Here is a 27,206-nt window from a genome sequence, read left to right as displayed (position 1 = left end):
CTATTGGGATTTTTTATTTTTTTATTTTTTTGATAAATCTGCCTTTTGCAGATACCAGCTGACCTCTCCCCAGTTGCCAAGCTTTATCAAGAAACACATAGCATGTAACTCCCAGGGACATCCACACTTTAGATCACATATATTTTCAAACACTACTGAATATCCTGGACTCCTTGTGAAATACGAGTTCTCATTTCATTGGTGAGAAAAGTGAAGCAACAGGGAAGAAAACAAACAAATCCAAAGCAAAGATAGGGCTAGAAGCTTTAATCTCAATTCCCCACTATTAGGATATGTTATCACCTTTTCCCTTTCCTTTGTACAACCAACTCCAAGTACTCAGATTTGCCCTTTAACTTGATATTTCTCATTTTACCATATGCCATTTAAACCACAAGAGCAAATAAGGCACAAATTCTTAAAGCATGAATTCTCAACACATAAATGCCTTCAGAATGCACACATAACTAACTCAATTGATTCTGAATCCTACAGCAATGGAAGAACAAAATCTCTGATTTCACAATGTATAAATTGATGAACATTTCTAATTCTCTTCTACACTTCCCTCTCCATATATTTCTCTATATATCCATTTCCTGAGAGGTATAAGGCATTTAAATCTGCATTCCATTGTCAATCATTCTTTTGGAAAGTGTAGGCAGTTATTCAAATACAAATAAAATATTTGATTCTCCTTCTTTAATAGGAAGGGATTCCAAAGTATTCCCTTCAGTGCACTGTGCTAGAATTAACATTATATGCAATATTAGCAAAACAAGCAATCATTAAAAACAGCAGCACTAAGAAGAAATTCTACAGAGTTAAATAATAATATTTTGTGGCATTCATTTTGGTCAGGAAGTACTTATTACTGTTTCTGATGGTCAAGATATTTTTCTTTCCTAATGTATTTGATGTCTTCATACATATGTGTATATAAATAAATATATTTGTGTGCAAGTATGTGCTTTATTGTTTCTATGAAGTGATCAAGAAATCAAATTTCATCTGCCAATATTTATCAGATACAATCTGGACAAAGCACTAATCCATGGAGGAACACTACAATCCTCAGCAATGACAGCAATCATTTATATGAATGCAAACTGTCAGAAAATAAAAAAAGAAATTGGGGAAAGCAGTGCCAGTGCTGCAAATCAGTTTGAAAAACACAGAATCAGATTTTGTAAATAATATCATTCCTGGAAAACAGAGTAATACAAACAAGTCAGAACCAATAAATTAACAAAACTTTTTAAAACATTTTGTTCATGTTTCAGTCACTAGGTGGCACTATAACAATAACAAAAAAAATGGGAGTTGGTCTTAGAAACATTATTTTGTGGTAGTGCCTTCTCTGCATGGCATAAATTTCTCATTGTAATTACAATAGTTACATGCCCTTGTGTGAAAAATGAGTATGAACTGAATATTAAAAAACAAATATCAGAAAATATCGGAAAAAAAAAAAACTTCTACAATCTGAACACAGGTGGTCACATCTCTAGGAGGATGGACTTTTTTTTTTTTTTCATACAAAGAGTCCATATTGCCCCAAAAAAGCATCTCTATTTCCACTATTTCCAGCATGTTTACAAACCAGGTTTGCAATACTTAGAATAAAGAGATGTAAAAGTTCACATTTCTCAAGCAAGCTCCTTTCTTCATGTTCTAACACTGTAGAAGTGATAACATTCTTGTTGAAAAATAATATGAAATCTAAGTTAAAAATCAGATTATCTCAATCATCCATAACTGCTAAATCCTAAAAAATATTCTTCACTAATTCCATTTAGCTTACTAACATCTAATGATTTAACATAAGATTTAATCAGAATGTTCTGGTGACATTTCTAAACTAAAAAATAAAAAAGGCAAATAAACAAAAAACAAAAAACAAAAACAAACAAACAAACAAAAAAAAAAAAAACAGAAAAACTCCACCTCATGAGATAAAACCACATTTAACTGTATGTAAATTACATATTTTTAAACATCTAGAAATGTTTCATTTATAGAAAATTAGGCAATTGGACAAAGCAGTAATTCCTATATTTACACTTGCTACAGTTACAAAACTTGTACTTCTAAAACACCAAGATCATGATACCTGAATAAATCAGAAATACTACTCTGGGAATACTGAAAATTGAGAAAAATATAGTGAGCTTGCTGAAGGCCTAATTAGATACTACTGCTGCTGATTTTCAATCTGCTGAGGTTTGTTGCTATGCTACTTCTACCTCATGGCTAAATCAGCTTGGTGACCCAGTTGTATCTCTACATATTAAATGAGCAATAGTGAAATAGATCTGATTTTATCAGGCTTTCCTCTTGTAACTAAATCCAGCTTTGTTGCTTTCTTTTCCTTTTATTGCCTGGTGCTGTAGGCTTGGTAATAGGATTTTAGGGTTAATCCCAAGAATAACTGAATCTTGAATAAGGCCAGTTACAAACTGTATTTCAGCTATGTGATGATACAAATATCTAGCAGAATCTTTTTAGAGAACAGTAAGAAAGCAATTTGCAAACTTTTATTGTCGTGTAGGTCTCAGTACACAGAAAACTTGAGGCACCTCAAGCAATAACATTTTGTAATTTGCATGGCAAAAAATAATATGTGGTGTTAAAATTCAACATTCGTATGCTGCTATATATATATATAATAACTGTTATCTCCTATCCTATGAATTGCATATAGATAGTATTCAGATATACAGTACAACCTTACATACACATTGTAAAGACAATTTAAAACTGTATTCTAGTACACAGTAGGAGCACTTGTGCATCTCTGAAATTATATTGCAAGTATAGCATGAAATAAAATTAAGATTATACGACAATCTACTTTATTGGTGTTTCTTGATACTTGAAATGCATCCCCCTTTTTTTAGCTGTGAAACTTATCTATCTGTACATATACATGTACATGTGTATCTATACACATAGCTTCTGAAAGGATTCTTGAAAGATCAGTGGTAGCAGCAACATTCAACAACAATCTGTTAGGTCATGAAATACATGCTGACAAATTATTGTAGGATGGTATGAGACAAACATTTGGGAAAGGATCAAATACTGGACCAGAATCTGCTCTCAGTTATCTTAGTTAACCTTTCTAATTAGTGGGATTATCTGCACATAAATCAATGCAAGTCTCCCATTGAGTGCAGCAGGAATCATGTTCAGACCATAAAGTGAGATTCCACGCTGAGAATCTCATGGTTCAACAAAGAATGTCAGGTTTGGCCATAGGTCTTTCAGCACGATGAATTCATTTATGGTCATTTCATGATGCTGTGGCTAAGTTAGCATGCTCTCTTGGACAATTAACATCACATGTGTCTGAATTCTGGAAATTTAAGCACCTGCTGCAGAAATCTCACTGTTCTCAACTACTGCAGTGCTGTAACATGCATTGTATATCACATATGGATGCTCCCTACATGTACTGTACATGAGACCTGTAGCAGGAGACTTTCTAGAAAGTGATTTTGGAGGTTTGTTTTTTTTTTTTTTAATCATTATTTACTGAGGAAATCCTCATTTGGTCTAATTTGTGCTGTTTAGAACATTAAACACCCTTGGCCAATATGATGAGATAAAGGTTTGAACATTAAACCATCATCTATAAATTCACTGGCTGCATGAGGTTCCTGCTCTGGGCATCGAAAGCAAGATGAATATTTTGTCAATGCACCAAATGAGAAGGCAGATGTACACATCAGTGCCAGGCCACATAGCTGGGGGAGGGCAGGGGGCTACAATGTCACCTTGCCAGGGCTTTACCTAAACTTGCCTGTCACTCTTGCAGGGAAATGCTGTGCCTGGCTGCCCCTGGTGCTTGGGCTTTGCAAGCAGCAAGGAGGCTGTGGCAGCATACTGCTGACAGGCGAGATGCTGCTGCTACAGCAGAGAAGCAGCATGGAAGTGCGTGAGCCTTTAAAGTGTAAAACTTGCCAAGTCTGTGAGTATTTCATTCATGTTCTGCCTGAGTTCCTTTAGATCCACACCCATCTAGCATCTTGCTAACATGACTTCAAGTTTTTACCTCCTAAACAGAGGATATTTATAGGAAATACTTTTTTAAAAAAAGGGCGACAGAGAACACATAGCCCCCACCTTCTCCCAAACCTTATGGACAGCCTGCATTATCCTCTTGCTTCATTAACATTGTGAGTCATCTCTCCCCATCAGAATGACTAAAGACAGCACAGCCTGGCCTTTTCAGGACTGAAAAGGAAAGAGTTTCTTGTGAGGGAGCACCCATTACAGATTTTTAGTTATATTGTCACAGCTCCCCCTAATCGCTGTCTCCTGGTTGAAAAGACGACTCAGAAACGCACTTCTCATCCAGTATCTGAAATGCCACAGTTTTTAGTGAGTCCTGTACTTTACTAAAAATTAAGAAACTGAAACAAGCCAACAGATTTATTAACCAGTACAACCATGAGCCATCAACTCATTGTATATATTACTAATATACTCATTTTATATACTACTAAACTAATAAAGAGTTAGGGTTTATCCTGGAAATTGAAGAAGCGTGTGCCATGTTCTGTTGGAAGCCTGACTTTCTAACATTTGACAAGTACAAGAGGAGACACTAAAAATCTGTATTGATGCCCAAAGCAATCCCTCAAAGTGGGAATGGAGGTGGCTTTTTAGTCATCTAGAATTGTAAGCTACACTGTACTGTAATAAATGTACAGTTTCCAGCAACATCCCTGCTCCTGACAACCTAAATTAGAATTTCAGCTTCTAATTTCCATCTCCTTTGGGTCTTTTTCCACTCAAGTACATTATTCCTTAGAATTAACACATTATGACAAATCTAAAGTGAAATAGATCTTAAGATTTACCCTATTCCTTTTCAAAACCATTCACTTTTTTTTTTTTTTGACATTTTTCTTCTGCAGCAAATTAAAGTTACAGTTAATAATACAACAGTAAAAATTTTGATGTTAAAAAAGCAAACACTAATATAAAAGAAGGAAAAAAAATCTTATAATTAAGATCCTAATCTCCTCCTTAAATATTTGCCTGTTTTTTTTTTTTTTTACATCCACTGACTCCATTTTACATTCTCAGCTCAGCAGAGGTAGTCTGCTCAGCTCATTTCATCTATCTTTGCATTGGGAGTGCTGTCCAAGGCAGCGGCCAGGCTCCCTTTAGGCAGTGGGGACAGACAAGCACCTTCTGGCTATAATCTGTCCTCAACATGCTCAAGATAGTCAGGATGAGCTGTATTCTGGCACTGATTTTCATTTCTCTCCGTTAACTGTAACTATAATTATAACTAGAATTAACCCAATAACTTACAATACAGTAACCTTGCTTTCACTCTGAGGCAGGCTGCAGCCTAGGAGTGTGGGACCCATTACGGGAAACATTTGGGGATTTCACAGGATTTACTACAAGATCTTTTAGGAGAAGGATCCAAGCACAGAAAAGGGATGAATTTAGGTGACTTGGGGATGAAAGAGGAAAAATAGAGGGGTAAGGGGAAAGTGGGCTGGTCAGCTTGCTTGTCTGGCCATGCCATCAGCATCTCATCAGCATAGCCTGTCCTACCTTCTCAAACTTCATTTCTACCTCTTTACCTTTATGGGGGCTCTACTCTGTGTGCGTGTCTGCATACATGGGGGTGGAAATGCAGCAACCAGAGTCAGACCCCGGGTTGGAGGGCCTAGGCATTTGTGCTGCAGCAGCTGGAGAGACTGGAGTGGGTGGACTTTAGAGTTGGATAGATGCAGCTAAACTGTTACGTAAGCATGGAAAAAACAAAAGTGCTTAGTAAATAGTATTCTATTTAGAAAGATAAAACCTAATGTATTCATATCACACAAGGATGATGAAGTACCTTCCAGTCCATTAGTAAATAAGGTGAATTATAAACAACTATTTGGGATAAACATTTAAGTCAGCAAGACAAAATGGAGGGAAAAAAATCACCACCGTCAACAACAAATGATGTATTCTTGATTTAAATCCAAAAAGGACAGTGAGATACTCTAGTCTGACCTCCTGCACACTCTCTCACCACCCACATATCACCAGCCTTTAGAATTCCCTTGTTTACTCCTGTAATAGACCATAACAATTATGTTTAGTGCTAGACGTTTGCTTAAAGTGCAGCTTCCAGGAAAGCATTAAATATTGATATGAGGAGGACAAGAATCTTCCCTGGCAATTTGTTGAGGCATATTAACTATTTATGTGCCATTCAAATTTATTGGGCTTCAACTAGAGATTCTTGCAGTGCCTTTATGTGACAGTTTTTAAAAGTCTGTGGATGCAAGAGCTTTCCCCAATGACAGCACTTCTTAGCTGTTATCAAATCAGTTCTCAGCCTATTTATTTATGAACTTCAAAATTACCCCTAGAAAATTCAAATTCTTTGAGCCCAAGAATACTTTGAAAAGCTGGTCTGAAGTCCACTCAGATGACTCACTCAGGACTCTGAGATGTCTTCAAGAATCACTTTATGTCCGGAGAGAAGGCACCTACAAACTTGTTTAGTAAAGTCTGAGCCAAACTCTTTTGTGTTAAATTATTGACATTATCCACATTTCTATAACATTATTCAACCAGGACAAAAGAAACATAAATTCAAAATCTCAGTTCAAATAGTCATTTTCTACCTCAGGAGAGAAACAGAACCATCAGTCTATACACTGTTTAGATGAAAAGTAGTCTCAACCCATGTCACTGAAGATATATAAGCATTTATACTTCATATCAGATGAAGACTGCAGTATGTTTGACTCCTAGCAGTCCTTCCTTTTTTCCTTTTCTTGATACAAACTGTTTAACTTGCTTTCCTGAGGATCGGGGTCCTACTAAAGTCATACAATCGTAGCATCACTTAGGTTGGAATGATCATTAAGTTCAACCAAATCAATTAACCTCATTTTAAATGAGACAAATAATACCTCATCTTACCCTGATCTTCCTCATAACTCCGTCCCCAGTTGAAATACTTAAACATAGCATCATCGACTCCTTTCTTGACCTTCTTTTTTTTGAGGGGAATCAAAACGAAACTCTAATTATGTGGACAGACAAAAATTTTATGAGATCTTTTATATAATTGCATTTCTTCCTTTTGTTCCTACTCTCATTAACCCATTTATAAAGACAATTCTTTCTAATTTATTAACAATTGCTGGATTTCCATAGTTCCCAAATTTTCTCCAGGTTCCCCAAAATTGCCCACAGTTTTTTGGTTTCTCCAAATTGCCCACATTGTTATTTGCAAAACACTCATTATCATGACATTTGCTAAACAGGTCCTCCAGACATATTTCCCATACATCTAATTTCACAGATACATAGGCAAGCTCTTCCTGTAATTATTAGTAATGCAGAATTTAAATAATATTTTAATCATAACTTGTACAAGCTTCGCTTCAGTCCAGCATCAACAATGCGTTGATTGACTGATGCATCAAAATCAATAATACTTTTTGAAAAGATGTAAAACAATTCATTTGCTCTCTGACTAGGGAAAGTTCAAGATAACAATTTTCCATTAAAGAATGCCAATGATTTTCCATTAAGAAATGCTGCTGTGAAAATGTGTTTCTCTGTAGCTATCATTGTTCTCCCTTGCCTTGAAAGTGAGCCATTAAATTTAAGAAAAACTGCAAGGTCACGATAGAATAGGATGGATCATGGTTAAGAGAATCATGAGTAAAGCTCAACACTCAGCTTTAAACATGGCTTTATCTTGTTTTTCACTGAAAAAAAATGGAATAATATATATTTGTTTACTGTTCACACAGCTATGACTCAGAGGAGACTGTATACTTGACTGGAGCTACGGTGATTGATTACCTGAAGTGCTTCTGGATTAAATCAGTAGGAAAGATGCTTATGCAGAGCTGCAGTGGGAACTTGCTTATATTTTTTAGTTTGCCAAATAATGAAAAAGATGGCAGGCATTTTTAGATTTTCTCCTTATTATTGTCCATTATGGAGAAGGGGAGAATAAGGACTGGAGAAATTAGCAAGCTTGCTGGCAGGCATCTTAATTACAGGAGTCCTTTTCTATTCTTCCTTCTAGATCCAACCATGCAACTACTTCAGTGCTAATATTTCACACTAATATCATTATCATGCTTTATTTCTTCATCTTCAAAGAGCAATGTTATTTAGAAAAACTAACTGCTATTAACTTATCTGGGTCAAAAATCCAAAATACAAGAAGAAAATAAGTGTTAATCTATTGAGTATGTAACTTAATTTAAGGTTCACTAGAGACACTTTAAATGGATGTAAAGTAATAAAGAAAACTGACTGAATTTAATTTTAAAGAGCTTTCTAAAATATTTTTGCCAATTAAACAGAAGGATACACTCAAACAAATGAACATGGCTGAACATGAGGTTCAACATGCTGGGTCCTGCACTTCGGTCACAACAACCCCATGTAGCACTACAGGCTTGGGGCAGAGTGGCTTGAAAGCTGTGCAGAGGAAAAGGATCTGGGGGTGCTGATTGATGCTCACCTGAACATGAGCCAGCAGTGTGCCCAGGTAGCCAAGGAAGCTAATGACATCCTGGCTTGTATCAGGAATAGTGTAGCCAGCAGGACCAGGGAGGTGATAGTCCCCCTGTACTGGCATACCTTGCCCTGGTGAGGATGCACCTCAAGATCTGTGTTCAGTTTTGGGCCCCTCACTACATGAAGCACATGTAGACCCTGGATCATGTCTAGAAAAGAGCTACAGAGCTGGCGAAGGGCCTGGAGAACAAGTCCTGTGAGGGCACTGGGGCTGTTTAGTCTGGAGAAGACGAGGTTCATGGGAGACCTTACTAGTCTCTACAACTACCTGAAAAGAAGCTGTGGGGAGCTGGGGGTTGGCCTCTTCTCACAGATAACTAGTGATAGGACAAGAGGGAATGGCCTCGAGTTGCGTCAGGCGAGGTTCAGGTTGGAAATGAGGAGACATTTCTTCTCAGAAAGAGCAGTCAGGCATTGGAACGGATTGCCCAAGGAGGTGGTGGAGTCACCATCACTGGGGGTGTCTATGGAAAGGTTGGACGTGGTGCTTAGGGAAATGGTTTAGTGGGTGACATTGGTGCCCCCACCAATTGTTGGACTAGATGATATTGGAGGTCTTTTACAACCTTAATGATTCTATGATTCTAAATTTAACAAAGAATGCATAAGCATAACATCATTGGAAAATCTAGTATCCTCCTTCCTTCAATAAGATTTCAGGCTATGATCTCCACCCACGTCATGTTTACATAGTTTTTAAATGACCTTAAAGAAAGTATTTCCTAGAAGGAAAAAATTTTACCCTGTATCTATGAGAATAGATACATTCTATGAGAATATCTATGAGAATACAGATGCAATTTGAAAGGCAGAGCACATGAAGGAACATGCAACAGAAAGAAAAGGGAGCCCTTTAATAAACTGAAAAGCTCTTTGCTGAACTTTTTTCTTATTAGTTTTATAATATTTTAATAGATATTTTAATTAGCAAGGCATAAAGCTGCATCGGTTTGGGGGTAAGGTGAACAAAGTAAAAAGGTGAGCAACCAGGGGAAAGGTGTATATTCCATAGACTGCTTTGATGATCCCCAACAATAATCTTATAAGGTTTGCATGTTTTTTTCACTGAAATAATTTAATCCAGAATCTCCTTTCCTCTGATTAGTCCCTGTGCAAAACTGCACAAGAGCAGGAGATGAGCTTTCAATTTTCCTATAGTATGATTCTCTTATCCCTAGCATACTCATAACACTTAATTTCTAGCTCCTAAACAGTACATATTAGTTTGGATTTTTACAAAGGCTAAATGATTCTAAATAGTCCTATGGCTCCTGACCTTTAACATGTCTGTTGCTATAAGTTGTGTTTTTCTTTGTGTGGTTTTCCCCACCTCTACAGACTTGAAGTTGCAATACATTTCTCCTGCAAACTGCAGCCTACCCACAATCATAAACAAATTACACTCTCTGTGTCAACATTTGAAACCAAGTCACTAAATCATAGCGTGCTGGGATGGAATTACTGCCCCTATCATCTACCACTTACTGCTATCAAAGCATATAACCGGATTAGTGGGAAAACAGCTGTATTACTCATACATTTAAGCTCTGTCTAACAGCAGGTTTTCTTTCTGCAACAAAGCACAGCACTTCAGATAAGAAAAATTCAAATCCCAGAGGAAATCATGACACATTAACCCCTGGCAGTCTTTACATGACTTAACAGTTCATTCAGCCCTTTTTCTCTGGAAATAAATGCAAGAACTATATTAAATCAGTAGAACTAATGTATTTTAGCACATCCACTTTTAAGCTTTTTGTTTCCCAGGATTTCTCCATATACCAGGCATGGTTGATTAAATCATCCTGTCACTTTCTAGAAGTGATTGGCATAAGCTTAAATCCATGTCTCAGTTGTGGGCATGAATCATCACACATATGGGTTTTGTGGGACAACATCTTGGCAGAGGTTAGCAGTAAAACAGCTCTTCAGTTAACTCAAAACCTCATTAAAAACACTCTATGGTTATTAAATCTAACAAACCATAAAACAACTGTTGATTTCTTGGCCAAAAGATCCAGAAGGGAAAGAAAAAATTGCAGATAATTTTCAGTATTCATATATCAATTCACTAATATTGTGTTAACTATAAATTATAATCTTTGGGGGGGGGGCTTTTAATTAGACAATGATGCCATTCTAATACCAGGATGCTTCAAGAGAAACCGTCCTTAAGCAATAGCATGAAACATAATGAACAAATTACATTTCCTTCACCTAGATCAAAACACTTTAGTTGATCTTTTGGGATTATGAAGGAACCAATGGGGATAGATTTATTTTAGATATGCCTTATCTATTATGGAATACAATAATGTGTAGAATTCCAGTGTAGAATAATTATGTCTTTTTCTCTAACACACTCAGGGTACCCAGGAAAATGTTGCAGTCCCCATCTCTGGTGGTATTTAAAATACACATGGCTGTGACACTTGGTGACATGGTTTAGTCATGGGACTTAGGATGTCAGGTTGATGGTTGGACTTGTTGATCTTAAAGGTCTTTCCCAACACAGATGATTTTGTGATTCTGTTGTTATTCTTCCATATGATCCTCAGATCATTAAAAAATAATAATAAATAAAAACAGACAAAAATTAATGAGCCGTCTGACTTTTAACATAGTACAACAAACTAATAAATCATACAGCTTTTTGCTAAAGGTGTACATTTCAATCAAACATGAAAAGAAGACATACATGAAAACTGTATGGCAACTAATACCAACATTACAATGGATAAATGCTTTATAAAATTTTGCATGTGATACGCTCCTGTGAATAATCTTAAGAACAAATTATACTGAATGTGATAATACATCATCTTAAGCAGTGTCCTCTCGGTACTTAACTTTGGTTTGAGGCTTTGCTCAGACTGTGGAAAAATAGAGAAATCTAACCTAAAATCCTAAAAAAGACCAGACTTCAGGATTTACTTCTCTCACCTGTAATAGTAAAATCTTTTGTTTCTTATCTACAGCACATGATTCTCATTCTGTTACAGAAAGAAAATATCAGAACACAATCTCTCCCACAATTTCAATGTGTAAGTCATCTAAATACATGAAACAGGTAATAGGAAAGTAATTACAATACTAAAAATATTTAATATGGAATTTTAAATCTTAGATGCACAACGTCAAATATCACTTTATAGAATACTTAGAGATGGCATGTTCTATTATGTATACTTCTGTGAGTGTTGCTTTCCTCTGAAGATGAATGCAGCTCAAGAAAAAAGTCCTCTTTGGTTCTGAAGTCAAATATCAAAAAGTGGCTCTGATGTATTAATTTCATTCAAAGAAAAAAAGGTCCTTACATGTTAAAAATTACAAACCACTGGGAAAATGTGCTCCAGAAAATTTTCAAAAATTTCTAGTCCTTTTTTGAAACAAATCCCAACCTTGGGACCTCACTGTAATAACACTGAAACTTACTTCATAAAATATCCTAATTCTAAGACTTACTACCTTACTATCTTACTACCTTACAGCATTAAGATACATTATTTCTGGCCAGCTTAGAGTAAATGAAAGAAAGAGTTGTTAAAAATGCATGAATCAGTATGGGTCCACACCTTCAAATGACAAAATCTGGCATAGTTGCATTGATTACAGTAACCAATTTCTATCAGTTTAGGATTACAGTCTTCTTTTTAAGAAACAAACAAACAAACAAATAAAACAGTGAACAGAGTTCAGCTGTCTAATGGCTTTGCAGAAAAGCTTATTTTCTTTTAATAATAAAAAGGTGTTTGTTTTTTTTTTTACTGAAATTTAGACTAAAGAAAACCATCTAATTCACTATGAAAAACTTGAAAAAAGGAAATGCCGTTGCAAATAAAATCTTCCCTCTACTACTTGGAGAAAAGTCTAGCTAGACTGACAGCAAAAGATGAAGCAATAAGTGGTGTTCAAAGAAATTTCTGATCGTGATATTTCAGGTCTTTCTCCCTGCAGGCTGGCTACAACACATCTGTAGAAGTTGAAAATTACCTTCAAAATCATTGTAGAGTTACTCACCATGCAGGCTGTCTCTTGTCATTAAGAGTATGCCAGTGCTCCTATCCTAAATCCTTAGAATCAAAGTATTACAATTCAGCAACTTCATAAAAAAAAAAAAAAAAAAAAAAAAAAAGCGCCTTGCCTGAGGCTAGACCATGGCATTCAAGGTATGAGCCTGAAAACTGAAAGTAGCCCATAACAACCTCCCTCTCCCCAAAACAATTTTGCCTTCTGCCTTTTTTAGAAAACCAGGAATTTGCACTTCAATTTCCATGCAAGTATTAAGAAGACTGAAATGCCACTCCACAACAAATAAAGAAATAAATAAAGAACTATTATAAAGAAATATTTAAAAAATCTTTTTTTAGAGAAACAGAAGTTTTAAGGCTAGTAGTCAAGTGTAGTAACCACACATATCACTGAAGTTTTAGATGATGTTCTGAAAGATCTTAGCTGCTGGAAATCCAGCCCTGAAAATGCCAGCATCTCCTTCATTTGGTAATCCTTACAATCCTACCTTCCTTGCACCAGTCCTTTGACCTTCATATTATGTACACTGTCTCTGGGAACAAATTTTGTATATTAAGTCCCTACATGTATCTCCCCCTCTATTATATTACTTATTGTTGTGGTTTAGCCCTGGCAAGCAGATGAGCACTACCCAGCCACTCGCTAACTCTTCTCATGTGGGATGTAAGGGGGAATTGGAAAGGTAAAACTGTGAAAACTCACGGGCTGACATAAAGACTGGTCACTAGGTAAGCAAAAGCAAAGCATGCATGCAAAGCAAACCAGGTACTTCCTATAGGCAGGCAGGTGTTCAGCCACTTCTAGGAAAGCAGGGCTCATCACGCATAATGGTTTCTTGGGAAGACAAACTCCATCACTCTGAACATCCTCCTCTTCCTCCTTCTTTACCCCAGCTTTTATTGGTGAGCATGATGCCATATGGTGTGGAACATCCCTTTGGCCAGTGAGGTCAGCTGTCCTGGCTGTGTCCCCTTCCAGCTCCTTGTGCAGCCCTACCCTCCTTGCTGTCAGAACAGCATGAGAAGCAGAAGAATCCTTGGCTCTGTGTAAGTTCTGCTCAGCAATGACTAAAACATTGGCGTGTTATCACCATTATTGTCATCGAAAATCCAAAATGCAGCATTGCATGAGCTATTGTGAAGAAAATTGACTCTATTCCAGCCAAAACCATGACACTTTATTATGAGAAAAATTGCTTTGCTACCATCAAATTACTAGTTGTAGAACTTCTCAGGAACAACCTCTTTGGCAGGTTGGATGTACAAAGTGTACATCTCTTCATCAGCTAACACAGGCATCTCCACTGCCTGCAGCCTGGATGAAAGAAACCCCCCTACTGCCTCTGTAGCATTGTATCTCCAAAAACAGACTCTTGAAACAGAACATAATATCAGGGGACCACCAACTATTTCAAGAGGATTTGCATGTACCAATCGAGTAGATCCATTAAAGAGACCAGAATATATCAGAATATATCAGAATATATCAGAAAGGACAATTTGGCTACACAGAAGTTTGTTTAAATGACTTTTGCTTTAACTGCTTCCTTTTCTGCTGCAGCTTATTGGCCTTTCATTCAAACATACACATATTGTTGAATCTATGACTTCTATGGCTCTCATTATACTTTACAAGAAAATAGTTAGGCAAATGTGATATTTTGTATTATTTTTTTCTTAGGTCTCTTAGCAGGTTCTCAAAGCTGGCATTGATAAATAGGTTGCTTACAGCTTTGTTGACAACGCAAATTTTTTTATAGAAACAGATACTCACCGAAACTACATTCACAAAGTCATCGTCAGATAAGGTCTCTAACATCTCAATGACCGACGTGCGGATCAGCTTCAATGTCAGTCCACTGACACTTCCACTCCTAACAGAAATCCACAGGATAAGAGAAATGATCACTTTAAAAAAGTATTTTAAATATGCAAAGAAAATATAGAGCACCAAACAGCATTTTCAGCAACTTTCACACTTGAATTTCCAATCATTCTCCTAAATTCTCCAACACACCATTAATGATATAGCATTATTACAATAAAAAAAAAAGTCCAAAACTGGCATTCCAAGCCACAATCTTGTGCCTATGATTAAGTCATAATGATACATCATTTGCTCACTTTCTTTTCAGAAAATCTGAGCCAGTTTACCACACTCAACCAATGCATTATCTGAACATTTTATACTCCTACACATAGATTTACAGCTTTAAATTTTCAGATACCCAAATCAATTTACCTTGATTCAAGGTAAAACCCAACTTAAAGTGCAGAAATAAAAAATGTTGATAAACCTCTCTCCTGAACTGAAAGCACTTCACCACATTTAAAACCATTAAATGCAAATTCTCTCTGAACATTTCTATCAGTATAAAGCAATCTGTTTGACACATCAAGTTCAGTGCTTCCTTCAGTCCTTTGACATTAGTCTAAACAAAAGAAGCCTTGACAAGGCAAAGAGAGAGTTTTTTTGTTATCAGTTTCCTTGCTCAATTTCTACACTGCATTGAATAAATATCTCAGTATAAACACCAAACATGGGATGATTTTTATATACGAAATCAGAAAAGGTAGCTGCACATTTCCCATATTGTGAAATAGCATTTTTCTTTTGTATCCTTACTGAATAACCTGAATAAGGACAAATTAATAGAGGTATACTGGAAAAATGTAACCTTCACACACACACAAAATATTCCTTTTCGTTTTATTTTGCATTTCTTTCAAAGGGAATTTTATCTATGGAAATATTGCTTGCAAATTAATGATTTATAGAAACTGATCTTTAAATATGTACAGTAAAACGTGAAGTCTGCACAAATTCTTATCCTTCAGGCTCATGAAATTATGATTAAATCCACTTTTCTGTTTCTAGTTCTGATTTTGTGTTTTACAGCAAATCTTAGCATGCACAGGAGAATTTTTCATCTGATTATTAATTATTAAGAAACTGAAAGCAGAATAATACTAAATGAATAAAAAACACACTTCCTTCTACAAAGTTCAAATATCATGTAGGTTTGGTTTGGGCTTTTTGGAAATATATTTTCCCATGTGTTTATTTTGTTTAATACCAATTTTTAATCCTTCCATATATGGAATTCTTAATCATCTCTTCCTTTTTCAGCATACGGAGATTTGTTCAATATATCTAAGAACTTTTATCTCTCTAATGTCAACATTCAAACATTAAACACTTACGCATCAACTAAAATAAGCATGTCTTTGGGAGATGCTGCTCCTTGGATATACCTGAAATAAACAGAGAATATGAATGACTCATGTTTGAAAACACATTTGCTGTGTGTTCTCAACACTTTGCAATCTTTAAATTTACCCATCTTAACAAAAACAACAAAAAATCCTCTTATTGTAACTAGTAGAAAACCATATGCCATCAGTTTCTCTCTTGCTATGTCTCCTTCTAAGTAAACCAATTTTTTGCAATTGCGAAGCCTGAAAATAGGGTATACTGATTAAAATTCACTATTTTTATATGTTGATAACTGAAAAGCACGTACACTATTTCAGAGCTAAAAGTCTTGATGACAGATTAATTATTGCATCAGTCAGGTTTAGGGAAAAATACTTTGTCCTTTGAGATAGTCTATTCAACTACTACTGATCCAAGGATCAGTATACATTACGCCTTGAGAAGCTTAAAGAAAAATATCATGAGAAACAATCCCACTGTTCTCTGTCTTTTACTTGTCTAGTGATTCTTTTGCTAGTCTAAACCACCGAGAAATATTTGTAAGCATTTGCAGAAAGTCTGGAAAAATTGGCTCAGTCTGATAATCTGAATTACATCTGATTTTGGCACATTTTATACGAACACTTATTTGATATTTGATTATCTACCTATGAAATGTTTCATGTAAGGCAACACTATGACATAGTACAGTGGATGCTGCATAACAAGTAGTATAATTTGAACATTGGCTGTTCAGAAGAATTAACTGAGTTTATATGAAGAAAACAGTAGTATTTAAAAGTAATGACTATTACATATTAATAATCTAAAAATTTTGTCTTTAAAGTCATATTTAGGAAGCAAGAGATTTATATATATCAGTCCTTTAAGGAAAGCTTACCATGGTCTTCTGCGAACATCATACAGATCTATTTTGTTTGGAGTTCGACTTTTATCTACCCATGGGGAAGCTAGGAAAAAAATATTGTTGTATAAAGTAAATTTATCTTAAGTATTTTTAAACACTTAAAATGAATAAACATCATAGACTTAATAAACCAACATTCAATATTGATAAAAAAAAGCATTGTGTTATTGCAATGTGTTTTTGAACTATATACTTATACCACTATATATACAAGCGTATAATATAATATGGTAAAAATAAATGTAGATAAAGGTTTTAAAGGGCCAAATTGTGTTGAAGAGATAGTTACTGACTATAATTGACCACTGACTTCAATGGAACCAGAATTTCAACTGAAGCATTTTAGAATACGGAATAATTATTTTTGGACAAGAAAGTACTTTATTTCAAAACCACTTATTACTTAATTAATGTTGGATGTAATAATACTGTGCTCATCTATGCTCTCAGTTATATATCTAAAAAAATTATCCATTGGCTCAAAAGAGCTGTACCTACATAGACAATTTAGAAAAGAAATACGAATGTATCATCTTTCCTGAAAATAAAGTGAGATAGAAATATCCATGTCTGTAAAGAAAATACTAAAATTAATAATGTCTTCTAAGCATTTAATCTAAGCTTTATCATAACTTTCAGCAGGGTAGGCATCTTTTTCTTACTGAAGAAGAAAATGAGCCTTTCAAAACCATTTAACCACTTAACAAACAAAGAAACAAAATGAAAAAAATCAGTGAAAAGTTACATGAAATGAACTGTATTGCAATTTGATTTCTCACTGTATGCCATCAACATTGGGAAAGCTGTTTCCTGATCTTAATCATCTTTCTGTCTAGGAAATAAAGAGAGCTATAGGCAGTTCTAGGATGCTTTGTTAAAAAAAAAAAAAAAAAAAAAAAAAAAAAGCACCATATAAAACGAATGGGAAGAAGTATATCTCCATCAATATTAAAAAAAAAGACACCAGCTTTGAGTAGCTGCCTATTTTTGATTTTACTAAATGAACCTTTCCTTAAGTGACCATGAACTGACCATGACTTGAGTTGGTACATTAGTTCCCAGAACATTTAAAAAGAGCAAAACCCACAAGTCATTTATCAGTATAATATATATATTTGTGCACCAAAAGAACCTTCCACTTTAAAGCACTATTGTGTGTGAACTAACACAAGACCACCTGTCAGGTCCTTTGCAATCAAAAGAGAATAAGGTCTCTGAAATTTCCAGAAAGGAAAGAATAGCATTTTCAAGGCTTGTATATGTTTGTTTTTTTTTGTTTGTTAGCTGGTTTGTTGTTTTGCTTTTTTTTTTAGTAATTTAGGTATCATTACTTAGGTATATGCAATTTGACTGCATTTTGTCTGTGTAACAAAAGACAATATGAGAAATAATCCAGTTACGTTTTTCTGCAAAATCTGAAAGCTACAAAAGTATGCTGACATAGTAACACCTGACATACGAGCACATAATTTCCTTGAGGTCGACACCAATTGCCTTGACAGAATACGCTCCGTAATCAGGCCCTTTAGACCAATTATAACAAGACAAATCTTTCGGAAACACGAAGTGGCAAACTTGAACTTGCAAAGAACTACTAAGCAACAAAACTTGTCATGCCTGATTTTTTTATTTCTAAAAGTAGTAAAATGTCTCTATAACAATATTATTATTTACCTTTCCCTTCCCTTCCCTGCCCTGCCAAACCTTCTCCCCCCCCCCCCCCCCTTTGGAGAGAACACTCAAAACTTCTGCTTGAGACAGAGTAAAATGAAGTCTCAAGACTCTACTAAGTCTTGCACTCAGTTCTATGTTTTTTGTTTTTTTTTTTTTTTTTTTTTTTTTTTTTTTTTTTTTTTTCGGTAGGTTTCTGTATTGCCACAAAGTTGAAACTGAGCCTTTCTGGCTCTATCTATATTAGTATGTTGAATAGCACAATGGCAGGGCAGACATTCACCCAGACTATGCCTTTCCTTCTGGAGATTCCAGCGAGTGATCATATTTACAGTTTTTCATTTGGGATGACAGAATGAGTGATGAACACAATAGCTAAATTTTGCTGCTTGGTTTTAATTTGCTTGGCTCTTTCAGTCTGAACAGTCTTGGAAAGACTGTCAACAGTTTCACAGAGGTTTAGAGAAAATCTTTAAAAGCATTATTTCTTACTATACCATTAAAACAGCTTTTCCTGTGCCACATATCAATACTTTTTTCCCAATTAATATATTACCTTCTTTTGAAATAAATTTAACAAGTACCTACAAGCTTAAGTTTCCATTTGAGGGAAATTTACTGGATTTATTCTGTGGCTGCATAATTTATCATCACATAATTAATGGTTACTGCACCGTACAAACACAAATTAGGAAATACAACGTTTACCAAGGAAAACAGCTCTACTAATTTTTATGATGTTTTCTACAACAGTAAATGCAATCCAGTAGTAAGTCTCTGCATGGCTAAACATAAATAAGGACTCGGCTCTTAGTGTCTAAAATTTCATTCACACCAAGGAAGTGCTGAAATCCCACTTCAACCTCAAGAATTAACACAACTGCATTATTCACTCATCCTAACCTCTCTCTGGATTAACACTTTTAATTTTAGATGGCTTTGAATGGGCTCACATTTATTCACTGGTTTTGGTGATGTTCTGAGTATTTATGGATCTTATTGAAATTGCTATTACTAGGAAACTGAAATCCCCTTAAGACACTTGATCTCCTACAATCTATTTTTAATTTGCTCCAATTTAATTTTTTATCAATTTTTAAAGATGATAATGTCTATGCAAAAAATAATTAATTATGGATTTATAATTATGTCAAAAATAATTAGAAGGGTTGTTGACAACTCTAAAAATAAAAATAAATTAAAAACAAACAAACAAACAAACAAACATGCATTGCCTTGGTCTATGTACAGAACACCCTATAAAGTCATTTGGGGAAACTGGCTTGGGTCTTACTGTCTAAAGCCTCATGTATAAAGGTGAAAGCAAACATGAAATACACAAGAAGATTAGACATTTTCCTAAAAAAATAAAGATTGGTGATCTTCAGATTTATATGTTGATCTATAGAGCCTATTGTTTAAAATGTACATTTTAAACAGATGCCCTGGAATCTGGCTCACAAAACATCTTGAAGAGATCACCTTTGGTGTACTTCATTGTTGCATAGTAATATTTTTGAACTATGTCAACACTACACAATTCTCTGGTGCATACATTAGTCTTTATTCATCCTTTGATTATTTTCTTGTTTGGCATATGGTTAATTCAATATTTTACAAATTATTCATTGGATTTGATATCCTTCCTATTTGTGCTGTTTGCATTATGGATGTTGTAGGTCTGGCTATATTTCAAGCATGAGCAAGGCATGTTTTTCTGTTATGTCCGCACACATAGTGGAAATCCTCAGTTTTGTTGATTATATACAAAACTAATTCATGCAGTACAGAAGCTGTCCTGGGGTGAAGCCTAAATGAAAGTATTGCTCAAGGGACATCCTGACTGCATCTGCCCATTTCTAACTCATTTGATGATTATGGCACGTGCAGGGAAAACAAAGAGGCACGGGAGAGTGTCATGGACTTTTTCTAAAGTCCTAATGAATGAGACCTGTTACATCTGCCCTGTTCTACTGTTCAGGTATGCCTGCACAAGAAGAAAAGAGGTGCAGATGAATTATTAACAGCTTTACATCCCTGTAACATATTTGGGGAAAGAGGCTAAAAATTGATAGTAAGACAGGTAACAAATGCCAATTATCAAATCCCAGACAGAATTATATTATTCTTATTCAAACTTTATTTTCCTTTCCACCTCAGAGGGCATTAGGTAGTAAACGTTAATGCAGCACTTACTGGGTTAGACAAACAAGTATTTGTTAAAGGTGAATTTTACAAAGCTGTCTCTCAGGAAAACATTCATATGGATATTCAAAACATCCATAAATACAGACCACTCAGTTCCCTATGCCAGATTCAGTGAAGACTTCCAATAATGGAACAAAGTTTGTTCTGCAACCTACAGCTCTTAGCTTCATTTCATATTCCCTCTCATCTTTTAGTGAGTTCATGTGGACAAAAGTGCATTCAGGTACAGAATAGCCCATGCAGGCTGGGAAATGTGGTATTCCTCAGCTTACTACTCAGAAAAATGTCGTGTGAATTTTGGTGTGGCAGCAGCACGTTTGCAGAATTACTCTGTTATTTTTCAGTAAAATGTGAATAGTTATGCAACATGGTAAGTAAAAATAAATACAGCCATAAGTTTAATAATCCCTAACATTAATCATCATAAAGTGCTTTGCACCAGTATACTTAAGACTCAAGATCTATCAGAATGATGACTTGAAAGAATAACTGATTAGTACTATTCCCCCCTTCCTCACCAATTCCATGCTAGAACAGAAGATGTTAAGACAAGACTGAATACAGTTACTTAATTCTTAACTATTTTATTCAGACAGTGACTTGAAATTGCCAAGAGCTAAAATTGTTTTCAGGTAAAACCTACCTAACAAAGAAAGCTCTGTGTAATGTCCTCTGTGACTTTTATAGTATCGTCACCGTACAGAAAAAAAAAAAAAAAAAAAAAAGAGAATAATCATCTCACAGAGGTTTTGCAGAATGTATTTACTATATGTTTATGAATAATACTGGGCTGTGTTTCATTCCCAATCAGTCCAGCAGTAAGTTTTACATGGGAACAGGCCATATGTAACCAAATCCATGGTTTTATTCATCCCAAGATGCCAGAAACAAACAATAAAAAAATAAAAGTGATCTGAACCATGAGTACTTCAGTCTGTAACTTAAAATTAGCTCCTCAGGTGTCTGTGTTATCTCAGTTTGTAGGCAATTATTTCTGCCCTATAGGCTGAATTTCATCCTCCATAAATGTATTGCTCACCCAAAGGGGGATGAAGCATCCTTAAAGCTTGAGAAGATTTACAGAAGCACCGAGATAGCATTTTTCTAGGGAAAATTCTGGAGATTTCAATTTGTATTATAAAAACAGAGATGGCATGAACTTCAGAATGAAGTTATGGTAGATTTGTGGCTTCAGTGTTGATTAATTCACTAGAAATAACACATTAGCCTGTAACTGGGTGGATTTGCTCACACAACCACAATATTCAGCACTTCAGTTTTGAAAAATGACCATCTTGCAAGATTTGCCATATCAAGAGTATGGTTAGAACAAAATTATGCCAGCCCATGTCTTCTCCTCCTAGATGTCAAGAAAAAAGGAAGTGAGTAATGCTCAAATATACTTATTACAGTGCAAAAAGCAGAATTATCCAACCTACACACTACCTGTGCTAATAAGCTGCACTACTGGGGAAGCTGGTTTGTTGTTTTTTGTTGTTTTTTTTTGTTTGTTTGTTTGTTTGTTTTTTAAAAACTCTGAAAAACTCTGAAGGCTCCTTTAAATGTTGAATTGTTAATAGGAACTGTCAGCTATAAAATATGAAGCCTTTTGAAAAAAATAAAAGTGAAGTTCTTAGTTTTTCAAGGCTTTTTGATTCATTTTGTATGGATTTTTTAGGCTTTCTAGTCTCTTAGTATCTGCTTCAGTAATGACTTTCTTTGAGAGTTCAATATCATAGCTGCAACACTATTGCTTGCCATTAATGGTTAACACAAGAGCAGCTGTGCACAGCAAGTCCTTTATTTGGAGAGATACCACTTTATTTTATTAGAAATTGATTTTCAAACCTGTTCCATTATTAATTTGTCTGAGAAGGGAAAGCTTCAGCAGCAGAGTGAGACCTGCTTTGTTAACATCTGGAGATTTTTTTAGTTTTATTTTTTATTAAGAGGAAAAGACAATGCTAGCTATCCTCTATCCATATATTTAATCCAAGAATTTAAGACTTTAGGAGCAAAAATACTTTTTTTTTCTGGAAAATCAACTGCACCATTCTCTTTCTTTTTCTGTAAAATTTCTTCATTCAATATTTAGTAAGCCCTAATTAGATAGGAAAATCAAAATATCATAGTAAAACACTGGCATGAGCAATGTAAACAGACTTTACCTAATTAAGGTTCTTAACATATCATACTAATTAGATAGATAAACAAAGTAAGACTAAAACCAAGGCTAATCTGTGATAAAAAGGGAGAGAACTGTACTGTTCTGATCACTGTACTCTCCAGCAATGATATAAAGATTGTGACATGACTAACACACCTGCCAATGTTTAGACAATGCTATGAGTTTAAATATGAGTTGATGAAAACAGTAGTACACTGAGCCTAAAAAGAACTTGGCTTCTATATCTGGTTTGATTTCTTAACCTTCAGAGAATCACTGAGAAAGCCATGTTATCTCTCTATCCCTATTTCTTTTATATGCAAAATGAGGACAATGATGTTTTCATTACTTTTAGATCATGCTTTGAGACCAGAGAAAGATGAAAAGAAATGTTATAGAAAAGCTAGATTTTACTGAACTAGTATAGCATTTAAATAAGCTGTAATGGACTCTCAACTTGAGAAAAACAAGCGAAAACAACTTAAAAATAAAGATGTTTTGGCATGCGGTTAATAGAGAATGAAGGATTTAGTATATAGTGATAAATAAAATAGAGGTGAGAACTATTTGCTTTTTCACCTTACAATTATTTTGAGGAGGAAGAAGTTTAAAATATCTGAAGCAAGTTGAAGGTTGTGTTGTTGCCCATCAGAGGGTGTTTGGAGGATGAAAATTAGTATGCAGTATAGCACAGGAAAATCTAGAGGGGTTTCAGAATATAAAGCCCCCCAGAACAGGCTAGAAGAACTATGTACTATAGATGAAAGAAAACATGGTGCCGTCCATCCAAAGAGACTGTCAGCATGAGCTGTTCCTTCAATCATGCTGTGGAGCATGATTTTTTTTTAGCTTCCCAACTTGAATTCAATACTTTTCAGGGAAATAGAATGCTATCTCCAAAAACGACAGGACTACCAACATCTCAAAATGCTGCTGCATGTCTAGTTCACCAGGAAGCATGGAAAAGAGTTGGTCTCCTTAGGAAATACTATTTTTCTTCACGAGTATGAAGCTTCAAACATTCACTTAAGAAGTTGACGCTGTAGCATTTTTTACTACTGGCTTTCCTGTAATTATATGAACCTCGGCAAAGTAAAAACAAAACCCTCTTCTGTCCATTTCCTTATCTCTCCCTCCTTCCTTCTATAACATGGGTAAGTCAAATGAAGATGAAAAATATATGTCTGGGATCTGTGATAAGCGAAAGCCCACAGAGATGCAGGCTGGAGGCTGCTTTTTCCTCTTTGAAAAACAAATGAACAACAACAACAAAAAAAGAAGTCACAGAGCTATGCAGCATTTGAGGATAGTGGATGTTGCCATATGTACTGTTTTGGGAGCAAGTTTTAAATTTAAGTTCCCATAGCCCCCCATGTTAAATTTCAAGACGGAAGGGGGAAGATCTGGAACATTTGGTAACAGAACAGAACCTCTTTTTCAGTTTTATTTTTGCTACCAGTTGTCTCAACTGCTTTGATCTGATCTTGACCAGCTATAGCGCATGGCCATTTTCACTGCACTGCAGACCAAATACTGCCACAATGAATGTAGATCCCACGATTCTTATTAAAGGATACTGAATCAATTTACAGATTGTCATGGAAGTGTTATTGCTAAATAAAACACACTAGCTGGAATCTGAGACTACTCATTTCATTAATAACCTCTCTAGTATTACACTGTGGCAAATACTACTTACTATACCTCCCTGAGAGAGCTGAGTTGGCATTGCTGACCCAACAGTTTTTCATTACTAAACATTCATCAAAATTGAGTGTGTTTTTATTCTGGTTACATCTTGAAGTCAAACTTTCTTAAGTGTATTTATTGCTATAACTATAAAGTCTCTTATGTCATATTTAGCTGCCAATAAATGTCTGCAGTCCACAGTCCAAAACAAAATACATCCTGTATTCAGGATCTTCATCTTACAAAACTAAATAAACAGAGAGATGAGGTAGTGATTAATAGCAGTGTTTCTTTAAAAAATTTGCTTAATTTGTAATTACTGCAGTGAAAATAATATGCTTCCCATTGCAGTATTTTAATGAAACATTGATTAACAATTATAATCCCCATTAGCTCTATAATTAAGAAGGATTTCAAGACTAAAAGAGGAAGTGATTGGTTTGCACCTACGTCTCCAAGAAGCTTGCCAAAAAAATTGATAGTAAATTGTTCTTTTGGAAAGCTGCTTTCTAAAACTTAGCAACAAAATTAGCTGGATAGATGCCTGAGAAAATTTAGGGAACTTAATATCTGTCAAACCATATTAAACTACTTTAATTAAATTAATTTATTTTTGTGTAACAGACTTGTCCACAGCTCTGTGCTTAATTATAAATTAAATCTGCAGTCTGATCTGTATTAAAGGACCTTCCTGTCTACATGAAGTCAATGAAGTTCTACATGTGCAAACCCACAGGGAATGGTTTCAAGACAAAAAAAGTTAATTTTTTTTCATGAGCTACTGCCACTGAAGAAAAATCAATTATTAAAAAAAAAAAAAAAAAAAAAAAAGGCGTATATTATGTCTTACTTGAGCAGTAGGCTTGGAATATATGACCTCCAGAGGCCCCTTGCAACCTCACAGCCTCAACTTTTCTGTGATTCTGTGAATACTCTCACTTAGTTTTACTCTTTAAAAAGTTCTAATGCATTCTGTATTAGAAGATCCATCTGTTGAATGAGATTTATCCTTCCAAAATATTAATCTCTTTCACCTATTCTATGCAGGTGCATTCAATATCTTATCATCTGGCACTACTTTATTTCATCTGTTTTTTTAAAGCATTCTAGAAATTGAAGCTTTGGATTTGGAAATACTGTGTTGTGATGCCTCCAATTTTATGTCTTTGCAAGTTCCATTTGGATTGAAATGAATTAGTAATTTCAATGATCACATTAAAATGCTATCAGATTACTGCATTTCTCTTCACAAATACATTGCCACTGAAACTAATGAAAATGATAATACTAAGTACCCTCACTATTCTTTAAAAAATTTTAAGGCAATACACAGTTTGCCAAATAATTTCAAGAAGGAGAAGCTTAGTATAAGGAAACTCCATTAAGCTGACTAAAGGCCTGATTGATAGAGGTGAAAAATTAAGTTTGAGGCCCACGGAGGTATCCTGAATCTATGGCTCTTCTCTGCAATTTCTGTCTTGGTGTTCAAGAATGAAAGATGAACTGAGTATATTCTAAGGAAAAAGTTAATGAACAGAATGAAGCAAATAATCTATTAATCTATACAGACAGAAGTCTACCTCTATGTAGTCTCTAATATTTCTGAGGTAAAGACAGGAAGTTGCTGTACAGTTAGTTTAGTTTTACACCCAGCACTGGTTCTGCTATCACTGCATATGTCAAAATATATTTGTGTGTATGCAATCTTTGTAACACTTAGCTTTGTTCTAGTTCTTCTATTCTAATCTTTGGACTGTTTACATCACAATATAAGAGGAGATGAATACTTTGGTACCATTACTTCCTCATTCTGATTCTGTTAGCTATTTTACATAAAATGGAGATTCCTATTTTACTGTATCTAATTACTGTTGTATCTAAACCTAATACCATTTGTTATAAAAAAGAAGATCTGAAAAAAGGAATTGGTCTAAATGTTGTCTCAACCCAGGTCACAGACAGAAAGAAAATGATGTGACACCTTGATAGAGAAAAATATTCTGAGGAGTCAGACAAAGCACAGATGAAAATTATACAAGATCATGTGTGGGATGCTAGAGGAGTTTATAATAGTACCAACAATGGAATACAGGTAGGAAACAACAGGATACATGCAACAAAAAATATTTTTAATTGCATTTATAAAGTATTTCACACACTATCCAACCACGAATATGATCCTTTAATACTGCTGCTTACAATGTTGACAAGGACTGCCTCAGAGCCTATTGAGGGCAGAAGTGATGTGCCATCTAGCCCATTACTCAAGGAAATGGGATACTATCAGATAAAAACAATAAAAACATTAGTTCAAGAAACCTGTGATTGAGGAATTACTCTACAGCTTAGAGGTACTGAAGATTGTTTTTAGGAGAAACAGGACTGCACAGATATACCTCAGCTAATAATAAGCAGATTTAGCTATGCATTTTAATTTTGTTTTTTGATAATTCCAAATTCTTTCACAAATATCATTGCTATGGAGAAACTCATCTCTTTGCAGAAGGCTTACCTATGGCCAACATAACAAAGCAATGCTTGACAATTTGTAATATAATTTTCAAAAATATAATCTGAAAGGCATCCCTTCCAATATATGAAACATGATTCCACTTCTCACAACCTTTATGTGTGCTAGATAGGTCTCTGCAAACTGAGACAGAGTTCACAAAAAGAGAGAGATGGGCACATTTGCACCTAATTAAAAATATAAAAAGCAAAGAGCTTACCAATTTGAGCTAT

General features: G+C 35.0%; 1 protein-coding gene across 4 annotated transcripts in view; it reads right to left on the bottom strand.

Moving 5' to 3' along the window:
* The window catches only part of CACNA2D1 (calcium voltage-gated channel auxiliary subunit alpha2delta 1), a 427,875-nt gene that overhangs the window by 92,700 nt on the left and 307,969 nt on the right, over positions 1 to 27,206 (bottom strand). For all 4 annotated transcript variants that reach the window (XM_032190143.1, XM_032190125.1, XM_032190134.1 and 1 more), the window contains exons 8-10: positions 16,703 to 16,772; positions 15,810 to 15,860; positions 14,380 to 14,479 (exon numbers count right to left, since the gene is read on the bottom strand). In XM_032190143.1, coding sequence (XP_032046034.1) covers positions 14,380 to 14,479; positions 15,810 to 15,860; positions 16,703 to 16,772 — 221 coding nt within the window. The remainder of the gene's footprint in view (positions 1 to 14,379; positions 14,480 to 15,809; positions 15,861 to 16,702; positions 16,773 to 27,206) is intronic.

Source organism: Aythya fuligula, chromosome 1 (assembly GCF_009819795.1).
Source record: "Aythya fuligula isolate bAytFul2 chromosome 1, bAytFul2.pri, whole genome shotgun sequence".
NCBI classification, from domain to species: domain Eukaryota; kingdom Metazoa; phylum Chordata; class Aves; order Anseriformes; family Anatidae; genus Aythya; species Aythya fuligula.
This window is presented reverse-complemented; position numbering and strand designations above follow the sequence as displayed.